Raw genomic sequence first — 19224 nt, forward strand, 5'->3', positions numbered from 1 at the left:
GCCAAAGTTTCTTCGTTCGCTGGCACAAGGTCACTCGACAGATTCGCAGCTCGAAGCAAAGTCCGTAGGCCGTGGTCGCGCGCTGATTCGACTTGCAATGGCGAGACACCTGTATCCACGTTCTTTTTCAGCTCATCGCTGCCGTACTTCAGCGCAGAGAGCCGTAAAGCAGAACAATGTCGATTTGCAGCATGCAGCGGCGAATGTGAGTGAGACATCTCCCGAAAGCTTCAATCGAAACTAAAGTTACACGGCCCACGAAGCTTTATCGCCGTTAAAAAGTATAAAAAAAGTCGGTTGCGACTAGTTCGTACATTCAGGGCTTGTCTCAATCTTTCTTTGCCGTCCGTCCTGGTTTTGCACTGATGCAGTGAAGTTTCCAGCTCGAAAGAAAAAAAGGGCTGTCACATCAAGTCGAGTGGTATGCGGCGACAGAAGACGCACACAACGGGACACTATGACAACTACGAGATACACGTCGCGAACGAAGTTTTAGGGGGGCTTTGACACGACGCGCAAACCGGCGCAAATCGGCCGGCAAGCACACACTCGCGTACTCGCGAGTGTTGATATGGTGGCAATGGTGGTGCCATCTAGTTACCCGCCTGCAAACGCTCCTTTCCGCGCGCAGTAAATTCATAAATAGCCGTCGTATTCTTTCGTAGAAGTAGTCAAAATAAACACAAAACATATCCGCAAGTTTTTAATTGTGCAGGTGCTTCTTTAAGATTGATATGTAATGGCAAGAAGGACAACGTCCAAGATGTCAGCGTTCTTGTGGTTATAGGTTCTCGCGGCCCAGCTTTTCCTCTAGAGTCAGTATATTAACTCTATGATCCATATGTGATGTGTGGCTGCATGCTGCATGGCTGACAATAAGCGGTTTGACAAGGACGAGCTCAGCCCATGAACTTTCTCCAGAAAACCAAAGCTTTATGAAACATTCCTTGTTGAAATTGTTCTCAAAAGAGAGAAATGGGAGGGGGGAGGATCAGGAAAAGCAGGGAAGGCTGTGTCGGGTTTGCTAAACGAGAAGGAGAAAGAATGCAGGAAAGCTTAACTAGACTTTGCCCAGTTTGCTACTCCATACGTAGGGAAGAAAAATGGGGCAGCAAAAAAGAGATTCTGGCGATATTTGTCAAATCGGAACAGTCGAACAAGCGGTGATCGATGGTCTCTTCACATTTGCCCATATTTGTTCTCAAGCGGTTGCACTTTCCCACTCCCGATTCCGAAACTGCTTCTTTTATCGCGTTTAGTGTTAGCGCTGCAAAGCGTGTGCGTAATTCTGCCAATGAACGTCCAATAGAATTATTGTTTACACTGCAGCGGTGACAAAGAAATGTACAGCTTTGCGACAGCAAGCCACTTACACTAGCGAGTTTGGCGAAACTTGGCGTGCGAGGTAAATTGTCTGCTAACACTGTACAGTGCATGCATGCATGAAAGTTTGCAAGCGCGGACTTTCGCGATGTCCCGAGTATTTTCTAGTTTTGTGCGGCGCTTACAGGTTGGTTTTGTTTTGCTACGAGATTATTTACTTGTTTAACGAATTACACAACGTTTCCCTTAAAAAGGATCGCGTAATGAAGTTGGTCTATTCTGTCCATTTTAGGTCTTTAGGCATTTATCAAATGAAGCGCTTAAAACAAGTGGTGAGAAGAGCTTGTCCTGCATTCTTCAAAAGAAATTTCCAGAGGCGGAAGACATCCAAGTGAAAGATATTTCAGGTGATGCATGGACACTGCACCGTAAAACAAGCGGACATTTACGTGCATTTGCTAAGTGAATGGCTCGTTTCGTCAAGGGCAAAATGCGAATTTATCCTTCGGTCGCACTGGAATTGCGCATCCATGATATAATTTTTTTTTCCCTTTCTCTCTCTGCAGGTGGCTGTGGTGCAATGTACGAAGTATATGTCCAGTCGACCGTATTTAAGAATCTTTCAAGGGTACAGCAGCATAGGTTGGTTAACGAGGTGAGCAACTGTATCGCTACCATATTTATATTCATCAATTGTCTCCTCTAGTCGCATTGAACTGATTTCTAATATGCTGCACTGTCTTACGCAGGCATTGAAAACCGAGATACAAGACATGCACGGGATCAGAATCACTACAGCGCTTCCCGGCAAAGAATAGATATGGACAGTTTTTTAAATGTAGGTTATGTGTAATTTCTGTTTGATTAAATACCGTAAAGATAATTGTGTACAGCGAGACCTGCCATTTTATCGGAATAATAACTTGTTCATCTGTGCCTTTATATACTTCCTTTGGCCGAAAAGTCATGACAATTGTGCCTAAAAAATAATGTACATTAGCGCTAGATGTTGGGCCAGTTCTAAAAAATACACATCGCGAAAAGCCCATAACTGTCATAAAAGGAACGTCGCATCTTCAGTGTACCCTTAACTTGCACTGCTCCTGGGAAGTGTTTTCTAAAATTGCCTGCCACAACAGGGGTTCCACACCTGTTCCAGTAATTTCCACTGAAGTGGGAGGAATTCAAGCCATGACAAAGTTCAGAGCATATGACGACTAAAACTGCGCTAAAAACACAGACAAAGACGAGGAAAACAAGACTCGCGCTCGTCTTTGTCTTTGTGTTTTTAGCGCAGTTTTAGTCGTCATAATGAATCTTAACCAACTAGTCCGACTTGGTGCTCTACTTCAGAGCATATACGCAAGCGGCTTACACTTCAGCGAAAACTACCATCTGCCACTGGCTATATTCTATTGACAGAAAGCTGCACATGATGACATATTGTGTTCTATTAGTTTCAGATTCTACCACACTTGCATTCTCGAAGTCTACCTCTGAAGTCTGAATGCTTCTAGCTAGTCTGGTGGTGGGAAAACAGTGCAACTTTCCAAGGACAAAAAAAGTATACATGCACTGGTGTGTCTGTACTTCCTTCATCCTTGTAAAGTTGTATGTTTTTCTGCCATACATTCATACTAGCTCGCCCAAATGCCGGCTCTCAGTGTAAGCTAATGGGCATGAGCTCTTTGCCACGTGTGAGTTTGTAGTTCATATTGAGCACGATAGTACACACCAAAAACAATAATACCAGCATATTCTGTATGTGCCCAGATCTGCTCACCGTGTAATAATCACGATTTAAAAACCTGCCAAACCCTGCACTCTTTCTAGCGCTGCAAATTTCTACTGTTGCAACAAAAACTCGTAATAACAAATGCAGGTAAACAATGCCAGGGATTTGACCCAAATAGGACATAAGTAAGCGACTGAAGAGATGGTTCATTATAAAAAAGGCAATTTAGAAAAACAATGCTTGTACATGAAATGTACTGGCTTTTACCTTAAACCTTTCTTTGTTGTTGAAATTGAACAAATCAAAACTATAGCAAGGTAATTGCACAAAAGCTGCATGTATCTGGCAGAAGGAATTTGCCTCACATAGACTACAGAATGGGGAACAAAAGGGCTTTGCCAGAAAAAAAGTTGCTCAACATGTGAAACCAAGCTCTCACTAAGCGCTATTTGCATGACTGACATTGCCAGCACTTCTTTTTAACACTGGAGCTGTTGAAGCTTTTCGTTGCGCCAGGTAGTGCAAACAGAAATGAACCGGCACGCACTCGCTTCGTCCTCGTGCATCTTTTGCTTCGCTCCCGCAACACGTGCGCCGATTTGTCCGGCCGTGGAATGCAATTACTATGATTGTATGTTACGTGACTAGAAATCACGTAACAACTAGTCGCGGGACTAAAATCATGTAACATCGAGTAACTAGTCACGTGACTAAAAGTCGCGTAACATCGCATAACAGGTAGTCATGTGACATGTTCCCGCTATAAACCACAGAACACTTATGTATAAACCATGTAACTGCTTAATCATCGTAACAGTTATGGTACATTCGACTGGTCGTTTGAGAGCGCTCTGGCTGTGTTTGAAACTTGAATTCAACCTCTTCAACGAGAACAAGCAGGTATACAAGTCATGTTTCTCTTTCCTGATCATGTTTTGTTTCGATAATGTTAGTAACAATGATTAGTTGCTATTTTACATACTTTTTTCAGCGGCTGCGGAGCACTCGAAAACGACCAGTCGAATGTACCATTAGTCACGTAACATGTTCCCGTCAAAATTGTAAGTCACGTGACTAAAATCACTTGACATCTATCTAGTGACGTGACTGAAACTACGTAACATAAGTTAACGCAACAACTGGTCACTTGACATGTTCCCGCTAATACCACGTAACAGCTAGTCACGTGACTAAAGTCGCAACATCACGTAGTCACCTGACGCATGTTCCCGCCAAAACCACGTGACACGTACGTAGTGTGTGGCATAGAGTTTCCTACAATACTTACTAGAGGGAACTCTGGCGCTAGTGTCTATGGGAGCTGCAATGCATCGCGCTTCAGCCAGCATGGGAATCATGGGTAGTACACGGATTTGTCTAAACTTCGTTCTTTCGGCTCCGTTTGGCTCCGCGTCGCCTGCATCCGCTTTGTCGCAAAACGAAGTTCAGCGAAAATCAGCAGTTTCACTTCACCACTTTAACTTCTTTAGGCTCACCGATTCAAATCTGGTCACGAAGTTCACAACGATCGATTCTTTTATCCGAAAGAAAACCAAAACATAGCAATAAACAAAGCCACAAGTGCGTTCGAAGCCCACAAGCACGAAGACTAGGCAAATCCGTGTACTACCCATCATTACGGTCCCTAGAATATACTGGCTAGTCTGCCGTCTCCGCTCTCCGCCGCGTCCTCTCGGGGATGCCTGCGGCGGTGGCGCTGCGCGCAATCGGAGTTCCTTGAGCAGACGCCCCGCCCGCGACTCTCGCTTACGGGTGGGCTGGCGGAGCCGTTTACAACCGCGCTCTCGCGTTTGCTTACCTTTTCACGTCGAAGGCCTGCGGTGTTTGCTTTTATTACAGAACGTGACATTGAGTACAAATAAGTAAGGAATACCTTAGCGCTAGTTAAAGTTGCAGAAGAGCACGAAGTCTGGCGTCACACAAGTTTCCCAGTGATGACCACCATCCCTCAGTGCATCCGTCCTGCTTATCACTTCACGAGACAGAATTGAGAGCATCAGAATTTTTAATCTTTATTGGTTCCTTGACATGGGTTTCGTCAGCGTCATTTAATTGCATCTTCTCGTCTTTAGCAGCTTCATTCTTTGCCGCTTTACTTCTCTTTCGCTGTTCAGTGATTTCGTGAAGATCGAAGCGGAATCTAAGTAAAATGCAGAACTTCATGGAGGCTTTTTGTGATGAAATTTGAATGTTCTTCACATCCCAGATGAGGCAAATCTGTTTTTTTTTTTTCAAGAAAGCGCTGAAATACGCATTGCTCTTTTCATGCAGCTTACACACGCTGAAATAAGTGGTAACGCTATTTTCAAGTTTTGCAATAGCTGCTTTGAGAGGTCCGGAGGGGTATATCAGGCCTCCGTTATCAAAGCGCTGTGAATAGGGAGGCCTGATCACTCCCCGTAGCTGTGTTTCTGTCTGATGTGAGACATGTTGCACAAGTCTCGCACTGTGTCTTCTTTATAGTGTCTTACGCGCCACATAACCAGCAATGTAGTAAGTCAGCATATCGTGGCTTTTTTTTTCCACGTATGCACTGTGGTCTGTGCCTGACGCTAGTGCAGTCTCCGCGCCACTGAAGTCTCCACCATCAATGAGGCTGTCAACGACGTCAATTGTGGCAGGCGTGTGTGACTTTATGTCATATTCCCAGATAAAAGATAGCTGATGACTTGCGGCGAACAGTTCCCCGACTTTGGTGGTCTTGCGAGGTTGTAAAATGCAAGGGCATTTATAGTAATCAAAAACTGAGCATCAGTGGGATGATCATTTGTGCCAGAAGACTGCCGAAAAATTCCAAATATATTTGCCAGCTTGTCCTGGCTTAAATTTGAGGTCATCAAATATCTAAAACCAGCAGACCTGAGGAATTCGAGCAGCTGCACTGTGCTCTCAATTGTGACACGGAGCCCTTCTGCTGTGCTCGATGAAAGGAAACCGCCAATTGTGTTGGTGGCATATGTGTCTCCCATTCTTTTAAATAACCCAGAAATTCTTTCAGAAACGCACAGTTAGGTGAATTTGGGTAGAGGGCTTTTTTTGGCGTTCGGGACGTCATTGTTCTAATTAACCTGTTCATATTTTTAATAAAGCTTTGAGAATTGGCTCCACGGGGCCACAAGCTTTCTCGACTTTGTCGGAATACAAAAATAAACCCCTAATGACTTAATTCATCGCCGAAAAGTTGAAAAGGGTGCCATCCTTAATTTTTCAAATGCATTGGGATGGATATGAGCATTCGTGATGCTTGGCATCACCTTTAGCGTCACACTTTGACAGCCTGGAAGGAATGAAACCATCTGTTTCTGCTCTCACGTGAAGCCATTGTACAGTGACGAATCCTCGATCGTCGCTTGTTGGAGGGACACTTTAGGCTCTTTTTCGGTGGTCTAAAGCGTGTAAAAAATAGTGTTTCTATTTTGATACTTTCACGAGGACATGTGTGCTCGCTACCCGCTTGCCAAAGGGAGACCTATACCGAAGAACAACCTGAACGTGAATAGCCGAAAGGCGAAAAGCAGCGCGAGTCTGTCATGTGTGTTCTCTGTTTTGGAAATGTAACCGATTTGGAATACCTTGTACTACGATGCGAGAGAACGGTCGGCTATCCCTATACCTCAAAAAAAAAAAAAGCAAACGAAAGAAATAAGCAGGCGCGAAACATGTGCGGTGGGCGAGCAGTCGACAAACTGACATTGAACGACACATCCTCGCGAATGTGTTCTTGTGCTGCGCTTCGAGCCTATTTCCCGCCCATTTCGGCATGCAACAGTGTCACAAAAGAACGAACCTATATATTTTCAGTGGAGGAGCCAAAAACCAAATACAACGCACACTATGAAAGCCAACACCCCTTTCATTTTATAATTTCGAACCTTGTGGCAAGGTACTCATGGAAAAGATACCATATGTCTGTTCTTCGGCTGATACACATGGTCCTGATGTGCCAAGCTTCTGCTGTAGATGTCTCAGCCTGTTGGAGGCCCAGCTTATTTGTGGCGTCTTTGTAGAGATATATTATAGTGCCTAGAATATACAGTATATTCTAGGCACTATAGCTATATAGTCTCCCGGCTGCCGCCTCCCTGGACCGCAGCAAGCTTGGACAAAAATAAAGTTTTGTCTATATATATATATATATATATATATATATATATATATATATATATATATATATATTGTAGGACAGTAAATAGATCTAATAACACTTTGAGCGAAATCGCATGAACTTAGCTTATCGTTAAAAAAAATCTTCTCCAACATATTCTGAGAACTGCATTGCGTTTATTGTCTCCGTAACACATCGAGAACCAACCTTTATGATTACGAGACTTAGCACACTAAATATATCTGAAGTAACGTTCTTACTCTCAGAATTGTTTGCTTATTAAAAACTGATCTTATAAATGTTTGGTACCTTCGTAAAGACAATTTAACAGCATATATATAATGATGACAGTCTTGTGATAACAGTAACTCCTTAAGAAAAAAAATAAAAGCCAATTTTTGGCCCTTTGGTTTTGCTTCGAGTAACTGCGCGCTCTTAAACGAGTGTCTGGATCCACCACTGATCTTAGTGTGATCACGGCAGTGTCCAGACAAGAGACGACGTTGAATGCAATGTTTGGTCGGTTCAAGATGTTCCAGCCTCTGCCCACACGAACAGAACGAAAACGTGGAGTTCATGCGGGAGCGCAAAATAAAAGGCAAGGCGCGATACTCCACCGATTCCTCCTGCGCGACATGCACCGTGCAGGCGCTCCGATGGACCGCAGCGCCCCCAGCGCAAGCATCCGTTCGCGGACGCGGCCTTGCATGGGGACGGCGCGGAGACGGCAGACTAGCCAGTATATTCTAGGGACCGTACCATCATTCCCATGGTGGCTGAACGATCGCAGCGCCAGAGTTCCCTCTAGGTCATTTTAGGAAACTCTATGGTGTGTGGAACTGACCGAAACCGGAGGATAGTCAAGCCTAACCATACTTAGTACTACTAGCAAGAGCTTAGCATCTATAGACCTACTCCATGTTTGTAAACAGCGGTAGGCGCCGTCGATATATTTAGGGCCTTTGTAGCGACGTCACGGCGCGTAGGCTCCGCCCAGCCGGCCCAGCTTGAAGCGCGCTACCGCCCTCTATGATCGCGTGGCAACTGGCGCAGCAGCTGCAAAAGCTGCCTCCGAGCACCGCGCGTCGGGGCGCCTCCCGCATGTTTACAAGCGGTGGCCGCAACTAAAGCCCCTCCATCGCGTCTACTGCCGCTTTTTTAAGTACCGCCATCTATTGTTCGACGACTACGCCCACTTCCGGTCCCGGCGCTTCGGAAGAAAGTTCTTGAGCCACTTCCTTCCGCTTTTTCCTTCCATCTTGTTTCTGCGCACGCATGTGCACACGCGAGAAAGCACATATTTGCTTCTCCGTTTCGTAAGTGTTGTTGTTTTGAGGTTCGTCGTAAACTGCCTGCCGCCGAGCGAGTTTTCGCTGGGTGTTTCTGCGTCGCGAGGGCGTGGGCGGCCATGGGGCACATGCATCAACCGGAAAAGCAGCAGAAACATCATGGCGGCACTTCGGCTTCCGCAAGGCGGGGAACCGGTGTAAAGGGAGAGGGGGCGGACGAGTTGGCGCTACTAGCGCTACTTAACCTAGCCGGCGGAAAACGCATGGAGGGGCTTTAGCCGCAGCGGCCGCAACAGAGGAAGTTGCTGTGGCTGTAAGAGGGACTCTGATATGAACATCGTGTTGACGTGTTGCTCCGGCTCTGAGAACCTCATCAAAACATGAGGTATATTGACGGCGGCAATGTGACTCATTCATCGCCGTTGCGACAGTCTAGGTCACACGCGTACGTTTTAATTTGTTAACTGATGCAAGGGTGATCTCGGCGACACTTTCATCCATGACACGCTTGCGATATTGCTTCAACTACATGCTGTGGACAAGGCGGCTACGTACCTGTCAGGTCTGTCAACCGCGGTCCGCGGCTCCCTCCTTACGCTCAAGTCGAGACCGCGAAATGCGTACAGCCCGTAAACAGACTCTGCAAGTTTCCCGAGTGTTGTTTTTCTGTGAATTCTGACAGACACGGACATACCTTGAAGCGCACCGCAGCCAGAACAGCCCTGCACGATACACTTTTGTCAGGTATATGATCGAAGCCGCATAAGATTTGGAAAAGCATAGTCGAAGTCGCGGCTGTGTTAATGAACCGTGCTCAAGCAGAAATAAACACATGCGCCATGACCGAGCCACACTTTAATTCACGCGAGTACAATGAAACCCTTTGGCGCGTCTAAGACTTATATCAACTATGGAAAAAAGTTATAAAACTTATAAAGCAATGGCAACCGTGAAACATTCTCCGCATATATGACAATGCTATCCACAACGTAAACGTGCTTGCTATGCCTCCACACAAGGCTTATGCCAAGAAATGCGGTGCTGCACATTAAAACGACAACCACCTGACCAGGCTAATCCTTACTGCTGGGTAAGCCGCCCCAAAACATAACCGATGAGCCGGCGTCGGAGACAGATAGATAGATAACTTTATTGTACACCGAGGGAGGAGAGCCGGGTTTTACCCCGACCCCCCTGCGGGCCGCTCCCACGTTGGAACAGGCAGAGAGTACCTGCCCGCGGCATCGTGGGCCCCCTGGATTGCCCGAACCTGACGGTGACGATCCGTACTTTTGATGGCGGAATAAAACCCTTGTCTTGGGATGATTTGCGCCTTGAGTTCCTTGGGTATGTGGGGGCAGTCCCACAACATGTGCTCAAATGTACACACACACACACCCACAGTCCGGGCAGTCAGGAGATATATCCATATAAATAGATACATTAGCTGGGCAGGGGTAAACCCCTGTCTGTAGTAGTCTGAGCGTGACTTCTTGCCCTCTGGTAAGATGCGAATGGGGTGGAGGCGTCGGAGACAATTTCTCGCGTTTTACAGCTGCCGCTAATTTCTTGCGACGGTCTTCGTAAACAGCTAATGAAAAAAAAAAAAAAAACCCCTTATTCCATCCCTCTCCTGCCCTCCTGCGCAAATAACTGTGGCACTACTTGTCGATACACCGTTTTTTCTTTGCACGACGACAAACAGCGCACGCACCAGCGAAAACACAGCAGCAACTGCGGTAGGCACGGCGGCTTTTGCCTACCGCGCGAAACTAAACGCCCGACGACAGCGCCACCGCATTTCCGTGATGTATGTCAGGTGGAATTCGTCTATAGCAAAATCTTGGAATCACTAGCAAAAACTTAGAAAAAGCTAGGTCGAACACTAGCTTCACTGTTGGTTTTATAGCCTTGCGTCACTAGTGCAATCTGCCCCCCCCCTTTTTTTTTGCCATATTAGAATAGTACCCTTGCATTTGTCTGGCCTATATTTTCTTTTGTTCATATTTTGTTACTTTTAACGGTTGTTGTTTTAAAGCTAGTGGAGAAAAATTTGACGGAATCGCGTAGGCCGCATTATCTGTGATAATATGTAGCGTCAATATTCATGAGTGTTCCTTCGGGAGCCTGAAACAGTGACGAGTGCAACGCTTGTAACTCGTAAAGTTATTTTGCTGTTTTACCATAAATCAATAAAATTTTCACGTTTTGCATATTCTGCAGCTCATGTGTACGCGCGCTCGATGTATCTGCAGAACTCTTCCTGCTATCTCGTCCATGTTCTGTAAAGAGCTGTATCAATATTCAGTACCACTAAATAAATCACGCAGTTTAGTAGCTTTATATATCATTAGAAAGCCTATAGGCTTTCTAATGAAATCACATTAGTTGAATTCGAACGATTTTTATTTAACTTCCATACTGTGAATGCACTGTTAGCAGGAATATAGAAGATGTGTGACAGGGCTAAAGTCATTGCTACGCGCGCACAACTTCCCATGTAACACAAAACCTCTAAAAGACGTCTCGAAACGGCTACGGAAGGCTATAAACGTCGTGGTTTCCCAATGGACAACGAATATCCTGACGACGTCCGAAGAAGAGCCTAACGTCCGCGTCCCAGAACGGCGGTTCACGGGGCGTGCAGCGGACGTCACGTTTTGGATGTCCAAAAAAGGTCTTCCGACAGACGTCCAAGAATATATAGCACGTGGACGTTTTCAATAATCCAGGCGTGGATATCAAGAGGACGTCGACAGGAGATGGCCGTGTGGACATTTCAAAGCTGTTTGGATGCAAACCGCTACACGCTAGTTCATCTGACAATGCGTGAAACTGATTTTGCAACATATGGAAACCGCCGCTAATTTTTATCTTTCGGAAAATATGTGATTGAGGAAATAATTCATGGATAATTGTGCGAGCATGTATGCATTGCATTCGTGGCATTTCTCGCTTAGGAGAAAGGTGAATGGGTGACGCACATACGTAAACGTGACTGCAGTTTCTTCCCACGAAACACAAAACCTCTAAAAAACGTCTTAGTTTACGAGAAGACCAAAAAATCACAGCACATCCACGGGGTGAATGATGATGAGTGGGGCGAAGCTACGGAGGGAATCATCTGTAAACCGTGAAACTCTTCCGTGAAATGCGCCCAGTACATAATATAAAGAGTGTGAAACATCGTGTGTATATTGTTGGGGATGTAGGAGACTGCGGACTCAGAGATGGTTATTGAAGGGTCTTTAATAAACTACGCGACCAGAAAACAAAGGGCCCCAGGCCCGATTGAGTATACAAGCGGTTCTCCGAGCACCTTGTCTCCTTGGCTGCCGGAGGTGGACTCCCTGTCGCCTCGTCGACGCTCTCTCCCTTCCACGACGATCACGTGACCGTGACCCGGCCGCGGCTTCCAGGCGCCAGCTCCTGGGGTCGAAGGTCGAACACATCGACGCTTGGTTCCAAAGCAAGGGGCGCGATGACAGGCAAACACCTCTCGCCCCCCGTAACCGTTCGAGGGAAGAGCCGCGGTCTGTTCACTATCAGTTTAACGACCGACGCGGCGGTCTCAGGCTCGCGGGGTGCGCGGAAACGGCGTGAAGGCATCTCGGGTGTCTCGGGCGGCAATACCGATATATCTTGAACGGAGAGTCCGCGAAGCGGCTGTTACGCAACAATATTAAACATCAAACTTTTATTGTACTGTTGGTTTACGTGGTCCCTTCATTATCACTTGTGATCGGTGAAATGCAAGGAAGAAGTCCGCTCCCGAGCGAAAGAGCGCCAAGAGCGACCGCATTCCCCGCTCGCCCTGTGCGAATTAAAGGCAAGGCTAGAGGGAAGACAGGACGCGCGTTCCACGACGCGAGGTCGGTAGCATGCCCAACGAAAGCCAACGGAACGCGATCGTGCAAGTGCTCCGGCTTCGCATCGCCTCATGGTTCCATTTAGCGTCCCAAAACCAAACATATTGCTCAAGGTGTGCCTTGCGTTTTTCGTAGAAATAATTTCTTTATCATGTACATTAAGACGAAAATTTGAAAGCTCACTAGAGTGTATCGCCCGCAAAGTATGTCTTTTAGTGTGATTTAACTCTCGTACGGCAGGGTCCTCGCGCCGTTGCCGGTCCACCTCGCCCGTTGACGATCGGGCGAGGTGGCTAAATACAACTACTACTACTACACTTTAAGAAAAACATCTGGCGTTCTTTCGTTCTGCTTTTACAAAACATCTGGCGTCTTTCGTTGGTTTATTTCATCAATCAACGGCGTTTTGAACAAAATTTTTATTGTTTAATCACGCACAGGAGAAATCTCACCAGGCACTATACCTTGGAGGTAAACAATGGCTGCTAAGAGGAATGAGAGACAGAAGTAGTCTGCTTTTAGCTAACACTTACCCTTCTACTTCTACTAACGTTTCCTACTGGAACATGCCAATGGCTGCTAATGGGGAATGAGAGACAGAAGAATTCGGCTTTTAGTTAACGCGCACGCTGCGAATTTTTTATTGTTCAACAACGCACAGGAGAAATCTCCCACCGGCACCACCTTGGAGGTCAAAGCGTAAGACTTGTTACTCACTACTACGATCACGACGACTACGAGGGACGAACGGGTGCCGCCTTAAGGAGCTTCGCCCCTAAAATGTATGCATTTTTTAAATATATCATTAATTCGCCCCTCAAATGTGCTTGCATACTCTTTATTAGCATTTTCAACAGCTACGGCATACCCAGAGTCTATTTTGCCAAAGAAGTTCATAACGCCTAGTTCGAGACATTTTTCAGACATTTTGTCTGAAAGTACGAGTGCACAACGACTATCTCAATGATTCTTCGAATGTTTTCTCGAGAAGGGCCAATATACAAAAACGGCATGTCAAAAGAGCGGTTACCGTCGGTTTTACTCAAACAAATGACGCAGACAACCATACCCCCAAAATAATTTGTTTCACAACGATGCTTCTAACAGCACGCTCGCACAGCAGCGACTGACAACAGTGGGGCTCTTCGATTTTCGGACTTCTGGTAGCTTCTGGCAGTTCTCTGGCAGCCAGAGATAGCCAGAGGGTCAGCCAGCTAGTTCCGGTCGGGACAGGAAACAGCGTCTTGGTCACGTGTGTGGGAAGCCCGAGACAACCCGAAGCTGCCCCAAGATTACAAAATCGAACGCTGGGACAGCCAGCCTAAACGTAAACAAACGCTACCGCCGTGGCAGCAAACGAAACATTGCGCCGCGTGCGCGTTGGTTTTTCTGCATTGCCCGCTTGAAAATATGTGGCTAGGTTTGCTGAAGAGCTGAAGTGACATTCTCGAGCATACGGATTTGGGATACGATCACGTACGTTCGCAAAATCGTGCGCAACTCGCCCCGTCCGCGAACAAAACAGCCAGCTGGTGCATGGCACCACGAAAGCGATGCAAGGTGAGTTGCCGCGCCGCTAACGGCTTAACCAGCTCACGTCTGCTTAGTACGTGTAACAGTCGCTGCACAACACGACGCGAAAATCTCGCGAAAGTGATCGTGTCCCCAATAGAGCTCGAGGATCTATCGCGTACTACGTCGCACACACGCGTTGACCAGCTTGCGTTTTGTCATAACTTGAGACGTGCGGCGGTATGGGTACCACGAGTGCGTGTTATATCTAAAATAAACTTCCGTGTGACGCGTCTTGGACTCGTTTTGGCAGATGTTGCCTGAGCCTCTTTTCCAGTCCTAAGTGGCACTCCAAAAATCTCATGTACTAGCTCAGCTTTTATTTGAGCTACTAGGTGATAACCGCGTACATACTGCATGGAATTATTACTAAGAGGTGGAAAAAGACAGAGCCGACGATGAAATAAGCAACAAAAGTATGTATACATTTCTGAATTCATCTTCGTTTTTTCACATCGACGCGTCGTAGCATAACATTATACCATACCTCATGTACTGGCCCATAGATCGAAGTACGCTCGCACGCCGTTCGCGACCAACGAGCATCACACAAAAAATAACGTCGCGATCGCTTTTATTCGATCTGTGCATTTTATCAACATCGAAGACCTAGTTGAAATAGTTAAGTTCTGACGGGGTTCACGCACGCAAACATACGACGGAGCGAAATATATCAATCACAATCGTCTCAGCTAAATGGACATAAAGCACACACGACACCACAATCGAATACTACTACGAAAAAATAAACTCGAAAGGGGTCTCCATGCGTTCGTACGAACGTGTACATAACTTTTGGTACATGTGCACGACGCAGTTAGAATGGTTAGAACGCGACAGTTCGCCGCGTTGTTCACGGAAGGAAACTTCAAGGGACACATAAGAAAAGTAATAAACATATTAGCTCCAAATGCTCGCAGCCACTCGTAATCGCGCCATCTCGCACGGCGGAACGGCGCCGAGCGGCCCGAGCGTAAGGACAAGCAAAGGTGTAGTCCGCAAGCGCCCGCATTGCAATCCGTCGAGTCCTCACAAAGATGGCGGCGAGCGCGTATCGTCTCTTTTCGGCGTCTGCTAGCCCGAAACCTTCCAGAGAGCTTCCACAACTAAATTGTCCTGGAAGGTTCTGGCGACCCTCGGGCTCCCCGCGGGTCGCCAGAACCGTCCAACCCGAGAAAAACGAACGCCAACCGGAAGTGCACCGCGGGGGGGGGGGGGGGGGGGTCGGAGCAACCCGAGAAAAACGAGCGCGCTCTGGCTGGCTCTGGCAGCCCGCGGGTAGCCAGAAGTGGAAAATCGAAGAACCCCAGTAGTAAAATGGTAAAACCGGCAAAACGCAGGCTAGGGTGCCTTGATGCCCGCGCGCTCCGCTGAGGGTGAGGACAGGCGCGTCGTCTGCTACGACGGCCGCCATTGCGAATCCCGCCGCAGCTCGGCAGCATGCGAAACGCGCTACACAAAGCGCTTGCGGTGCGCAGATACGTCCGGAAATAAGTGCACGCTAGTGAGCCTTCTCTTTTTCTTTCCTTTTTTGAAGCCTGGGCAGCTTTTATTGCTGTTGTTGCCTAAATGTTTTTTAAGGAAGCATGTAATTCATGTAAGCTGAGGGCCTGTGCATGTGTTATGCGCTAGACGTAGACTCTGTTATGTTGAAAACGGATCTTCTTCCTTACGCAGGAAATGACAGTCTAAAGCCTTACTTAATTTTCTCGTAAGCTCTGCATTCCAAATACACAAATAATCGTTTAAAGTATTTGTATACATGTCAGCAGCAGCAGTATATGTATCTGAACACACAATTTAGTGTTGAGAAGCTACCTAAGCGCGATTAAGGTGGCTCATTTTGCGAAATTTGCAAATAATTTACTCGTTTATTATAAATGGCATCATACATATTGTACACAGAATAAAGGGCCGAGGGGCAGTATGGTGCGAATATTCTGCTATAATGAAACGAAAGCTTCTGTATCATCAATATTGCTGACATTTCTTGCTCACAATCTGTAGCCGCTACTGTATCGGCACTCGAGTTGCACCTCGAGTCCTCATCAAAACGACGAATACGTTGTTGAGTAGTATGCCGTAAAGCTTTGCATGCGCGCTGTATCAGTGCGCTTTTCCTTCTTCTTTTTGTACCTGCAGTTTTTTTTTCTGTATCTGCAGGTTTTCCCGCATGCCCAATTGCATGCACATATTATTGAGTGTTTCCAATACTGTTTTACACTTTGTGCGGCAGATGCACGGCGTCGTTTATTTATCTCTTTTATTAATAATAATATCTGGGGTTTTACTTCCAAGAACCATGATATGATTATGAGGCACGCCGTAGTGGAGGGCTCTATGAATTTTGACCATCTGGTGTTCTTTAACCTGCACTGACATCGCACGATACACGGGCCTCTAGCCTTTCGCCTACACCTAAAGGCGACCGCCGCGGCCGGGATCGAACCCGTGACTTTCGGGTCAGCAGCCGAGCTCTGTCACCACTATACCACCGTGGCGGACGTATTTCTTGAAGCGAACGCCGTAAATGCCTCATCAAACGCGAAATTTGATCGTCGGCGTCCCGCGTCTACACGTCAGCGTACCACGACGTTGGGGACGAAGGATGCAAAAAATCGTCACGCGATGACGTCACCATATGACGTATCATGGCGTGACGTCATATGATGCCGTTATCACATGACATCGCAGCTTGATCAAAAGTGGGCAGATCACGGAGGCAGTTCAAAACCAGGTGAGGTGCCTCCGATCTTGGAGGCAATGCAAAACCGCGCTTTGTGCGCAAAAAACTGAGAAGAAGAAGATGGCTTTCGCTTTTGAGCCGTAAGCGAACGCATAAGGGAGCATGTGAGTTTTTATTTCATTAACTGGTTTTCCATGACGTACTCATTGTACAACTTCACTTTGTTTCTTGTATTTTTTTACTGACATACCGTGTCTACTGTACACAATGCTTCCCCGTCTTGTTGTTTTGATGCGTCCTCTTTGTATAGACGCTTCGCGAGGACTCTTTGTATGCGCATTCTTGTATGAACCTTTAGGGCTTACATTAATAATAAATTATGCTTGCTCAAATAAAATACTGTGTGTGTGTGTGTGTGTGTGTGTGCGTGTGCGTGCGCGCGTGTTAATATCCAGTGTACAGGCCATTTATATGTGCGCATTAATGCTGCGCTGACAGAAGCAATCACACAAATGAAACGCAAATTACACAATAAAACACAACTGCCACTACTCGATTCACAGTGATGGTAAATGAGTAAAAAAACAGGAACTGCGTAATTATTTAAGACAGGACGAAAATGTAACCATGAAACACAGAAACAGGGAAGGATAAAAAACATTTACCTGCACACATACATGCATGGGCATCAGACCAGCACAGATGGCGTACTTGAAACACGGAAACGAATACAAAAAACAAGAACCCGCCGTGGTTTTAGTTATGGTGTAACCCGAAGGTTGCGAGATCGAATCCCTGCCGCAGCGGCCCCATTTCGATGGAGGTGAAATGACAGAGACCCGCGTACTTAGATTTAGGTGTACGTTAAAGAACAACAGATGGTCAAAATTTCGGGAGCCTTCCACTATATACGGCGCCTCTCATAATCATATCGGGGTTCTTGGGGCGTAAATTCTCACAAATAATTATTATTAGGAAAAAAGAAGGATCTGATCTGCAGACAAACACGCATAATATATTCCATGATACATTTCAAATCACGAAAATAGCGAAATCAAAAATCAAAGGCAGATAAAGGACCAACCAAGTGAATTAAAGAATGTTTGCGAAGAAAAATGCAGGATTCATGCACACGTGAACCAATTTTAAGCATGTAGCTGATATCAGTGTGTCCATTTATTACGCAAGGTTAACACGGGCAGAAGTTATCATTGCATGTGCATTCGAAATACTGGCCGGAAACTTATGCTGCAAGTGCATAATGTGTTCTTTGGGTGCCGCTTGTCACGTTTGATTTTTACTGCCCAAAAAAACCTCGTATCTTCTAAAGCGATACAGCTCCCAGCGTTTCTGGAATTATTGGTGCACTGCGGCACGCAACATCCGGCCATGGTGACGGTAGCAAGCGCATAAAAGTGGAGGAAAACGAGCACCGACCTAAAAACAGCACGCGCGCCACGCACAAGGGACCGGGCGGGGGAAGCAAAATGGCGACCACGCTGCCGCCAAGGCCGAAGAGGCGGCACCTGCCCTTTCAAAAGCTGACACTAGACTGACACCACTCTAAGCGGGGGCGCGCGCATCGAGGCACTCTAACGCAGGCACGCACGCAGCGCACCATGCGGCGCACCGTGCAAAGAGCTTCGGCGGCACTCATGTTGAAACGTGTCCTTCGCGATCGTGCTGTGCACCGGCGACTGCGGAGACGCCGTTGGCGTCGTCGCGGCGTTTTGCGTTGGCAGCAGCTCGGCTGTCATCGTTCCGCATTTTGTGTAGCGTGCCAGCTTTTCTGTACGGTTCACTGGCTGTTATCTGGCATGAAGTAACTGTGCTCATGCCATTTGCCGCATATTTTCCATCAGTGATTCGTGAAACAAGCTCTACTGTGTGTTTTCGCCGACGGTCCGTTACAACAATGGCCTGATCTGCTCGCCACCTTCGTTGCAGCTAGCAAGCAGCTATTCGGATAACCTACTTCTTTCGGTAAGTGAAATTAAGTGCGCCTGACTTTTCGTCATTACTGCTAGAACTTTTGACAGTTCTTTGCTGGTGGTTGAATCTTGGTCGAACGCGAAACTATATACGGAGGACGCGCCGTTGCGAATCGTAAGCCAGACTATAGCCAGACTTACTCGCCGTATTCCAGGTCGGTCATCTTGTTCTTCTGCGGGTTACAGCTCGTGTGTGGGTGGGTGTATGCGTGCGAGCGAGTGTTTGCTTGCTTGCTTGCTTGCTTACAACCATGCCGGCCTGTCGCTGACAAATAGTGCAACGATTCTACAACAGGTGCCTCGCTTTGTGAGTAGTTATGATTGTCGTTAATAAATACATGACAGCATTTGTGCACATCTGTAATTGGAAATCTGTCTTTAGAATGACTTGATGCTCAATTATTTGTTGTAAATTATACATAGCTTACTTGCTTCTTGTATGCAGCTTTTCTTCACCGCTGTTTGTACAAGACATGAGGCCCGAGACCACGCCAGCTTGTGGGAAAGCCAGCGCAGTTTCTTTGACGGGACCTGGAGTGCATTCATGCAGAACTTGAATTTATGTTGCTGCTGCGTCAATCAGCTTCACCTTGTGCGGTCACCTTCTGTCGTATTTTGTGCCACATTCGGTGC

The 19224-nt window shown here is 46.7% G+C and overlaps 1 protein-coding gene across 1 annotated transcript; it reads left to right on the forward strand.

Annotated features, from left to right (window-relative positions):
* The first annotated feature begins 1372 nt into the window (after positions 1-1372).
* Positions 1373-2242, forward strand: LOC119378990 (bolA-like protein 3). The gene is made up of 4 exons (XM_037648117.2): positions 1373-1510; positions 1616-1730; positions 1890-1978; positions 2073-2242. Exons 1-4 carry the CDS (start codon positions 1439-1441, stop codon positions 2139-2141), a joined length of 345 nt encoding a protein of 114 aa, XP_037504045.1. The 5' UTR covers positions 1373-1438; the 3' UTR covers positions 2142-2242.
* Positions 2243-19224: the final 16982 nt, after the last annotated feature.

Source organism: Rhipicephalus sanguineus, chromosome 1 (genome assembly GCF_013339695.2).
Source record: "Rhipicephalus sanguineus isolate Rsan-2018 chromosome 1, BIME_Rsan_1.4, whole genome shotgun sequence".
Lineage (NCBI taxonomy): Eukaryota > Metazoa > Arthropoda > Arachnida > Ixodida > Ixodidae > Rhipicephalus > Rhipicephalus sanguineus.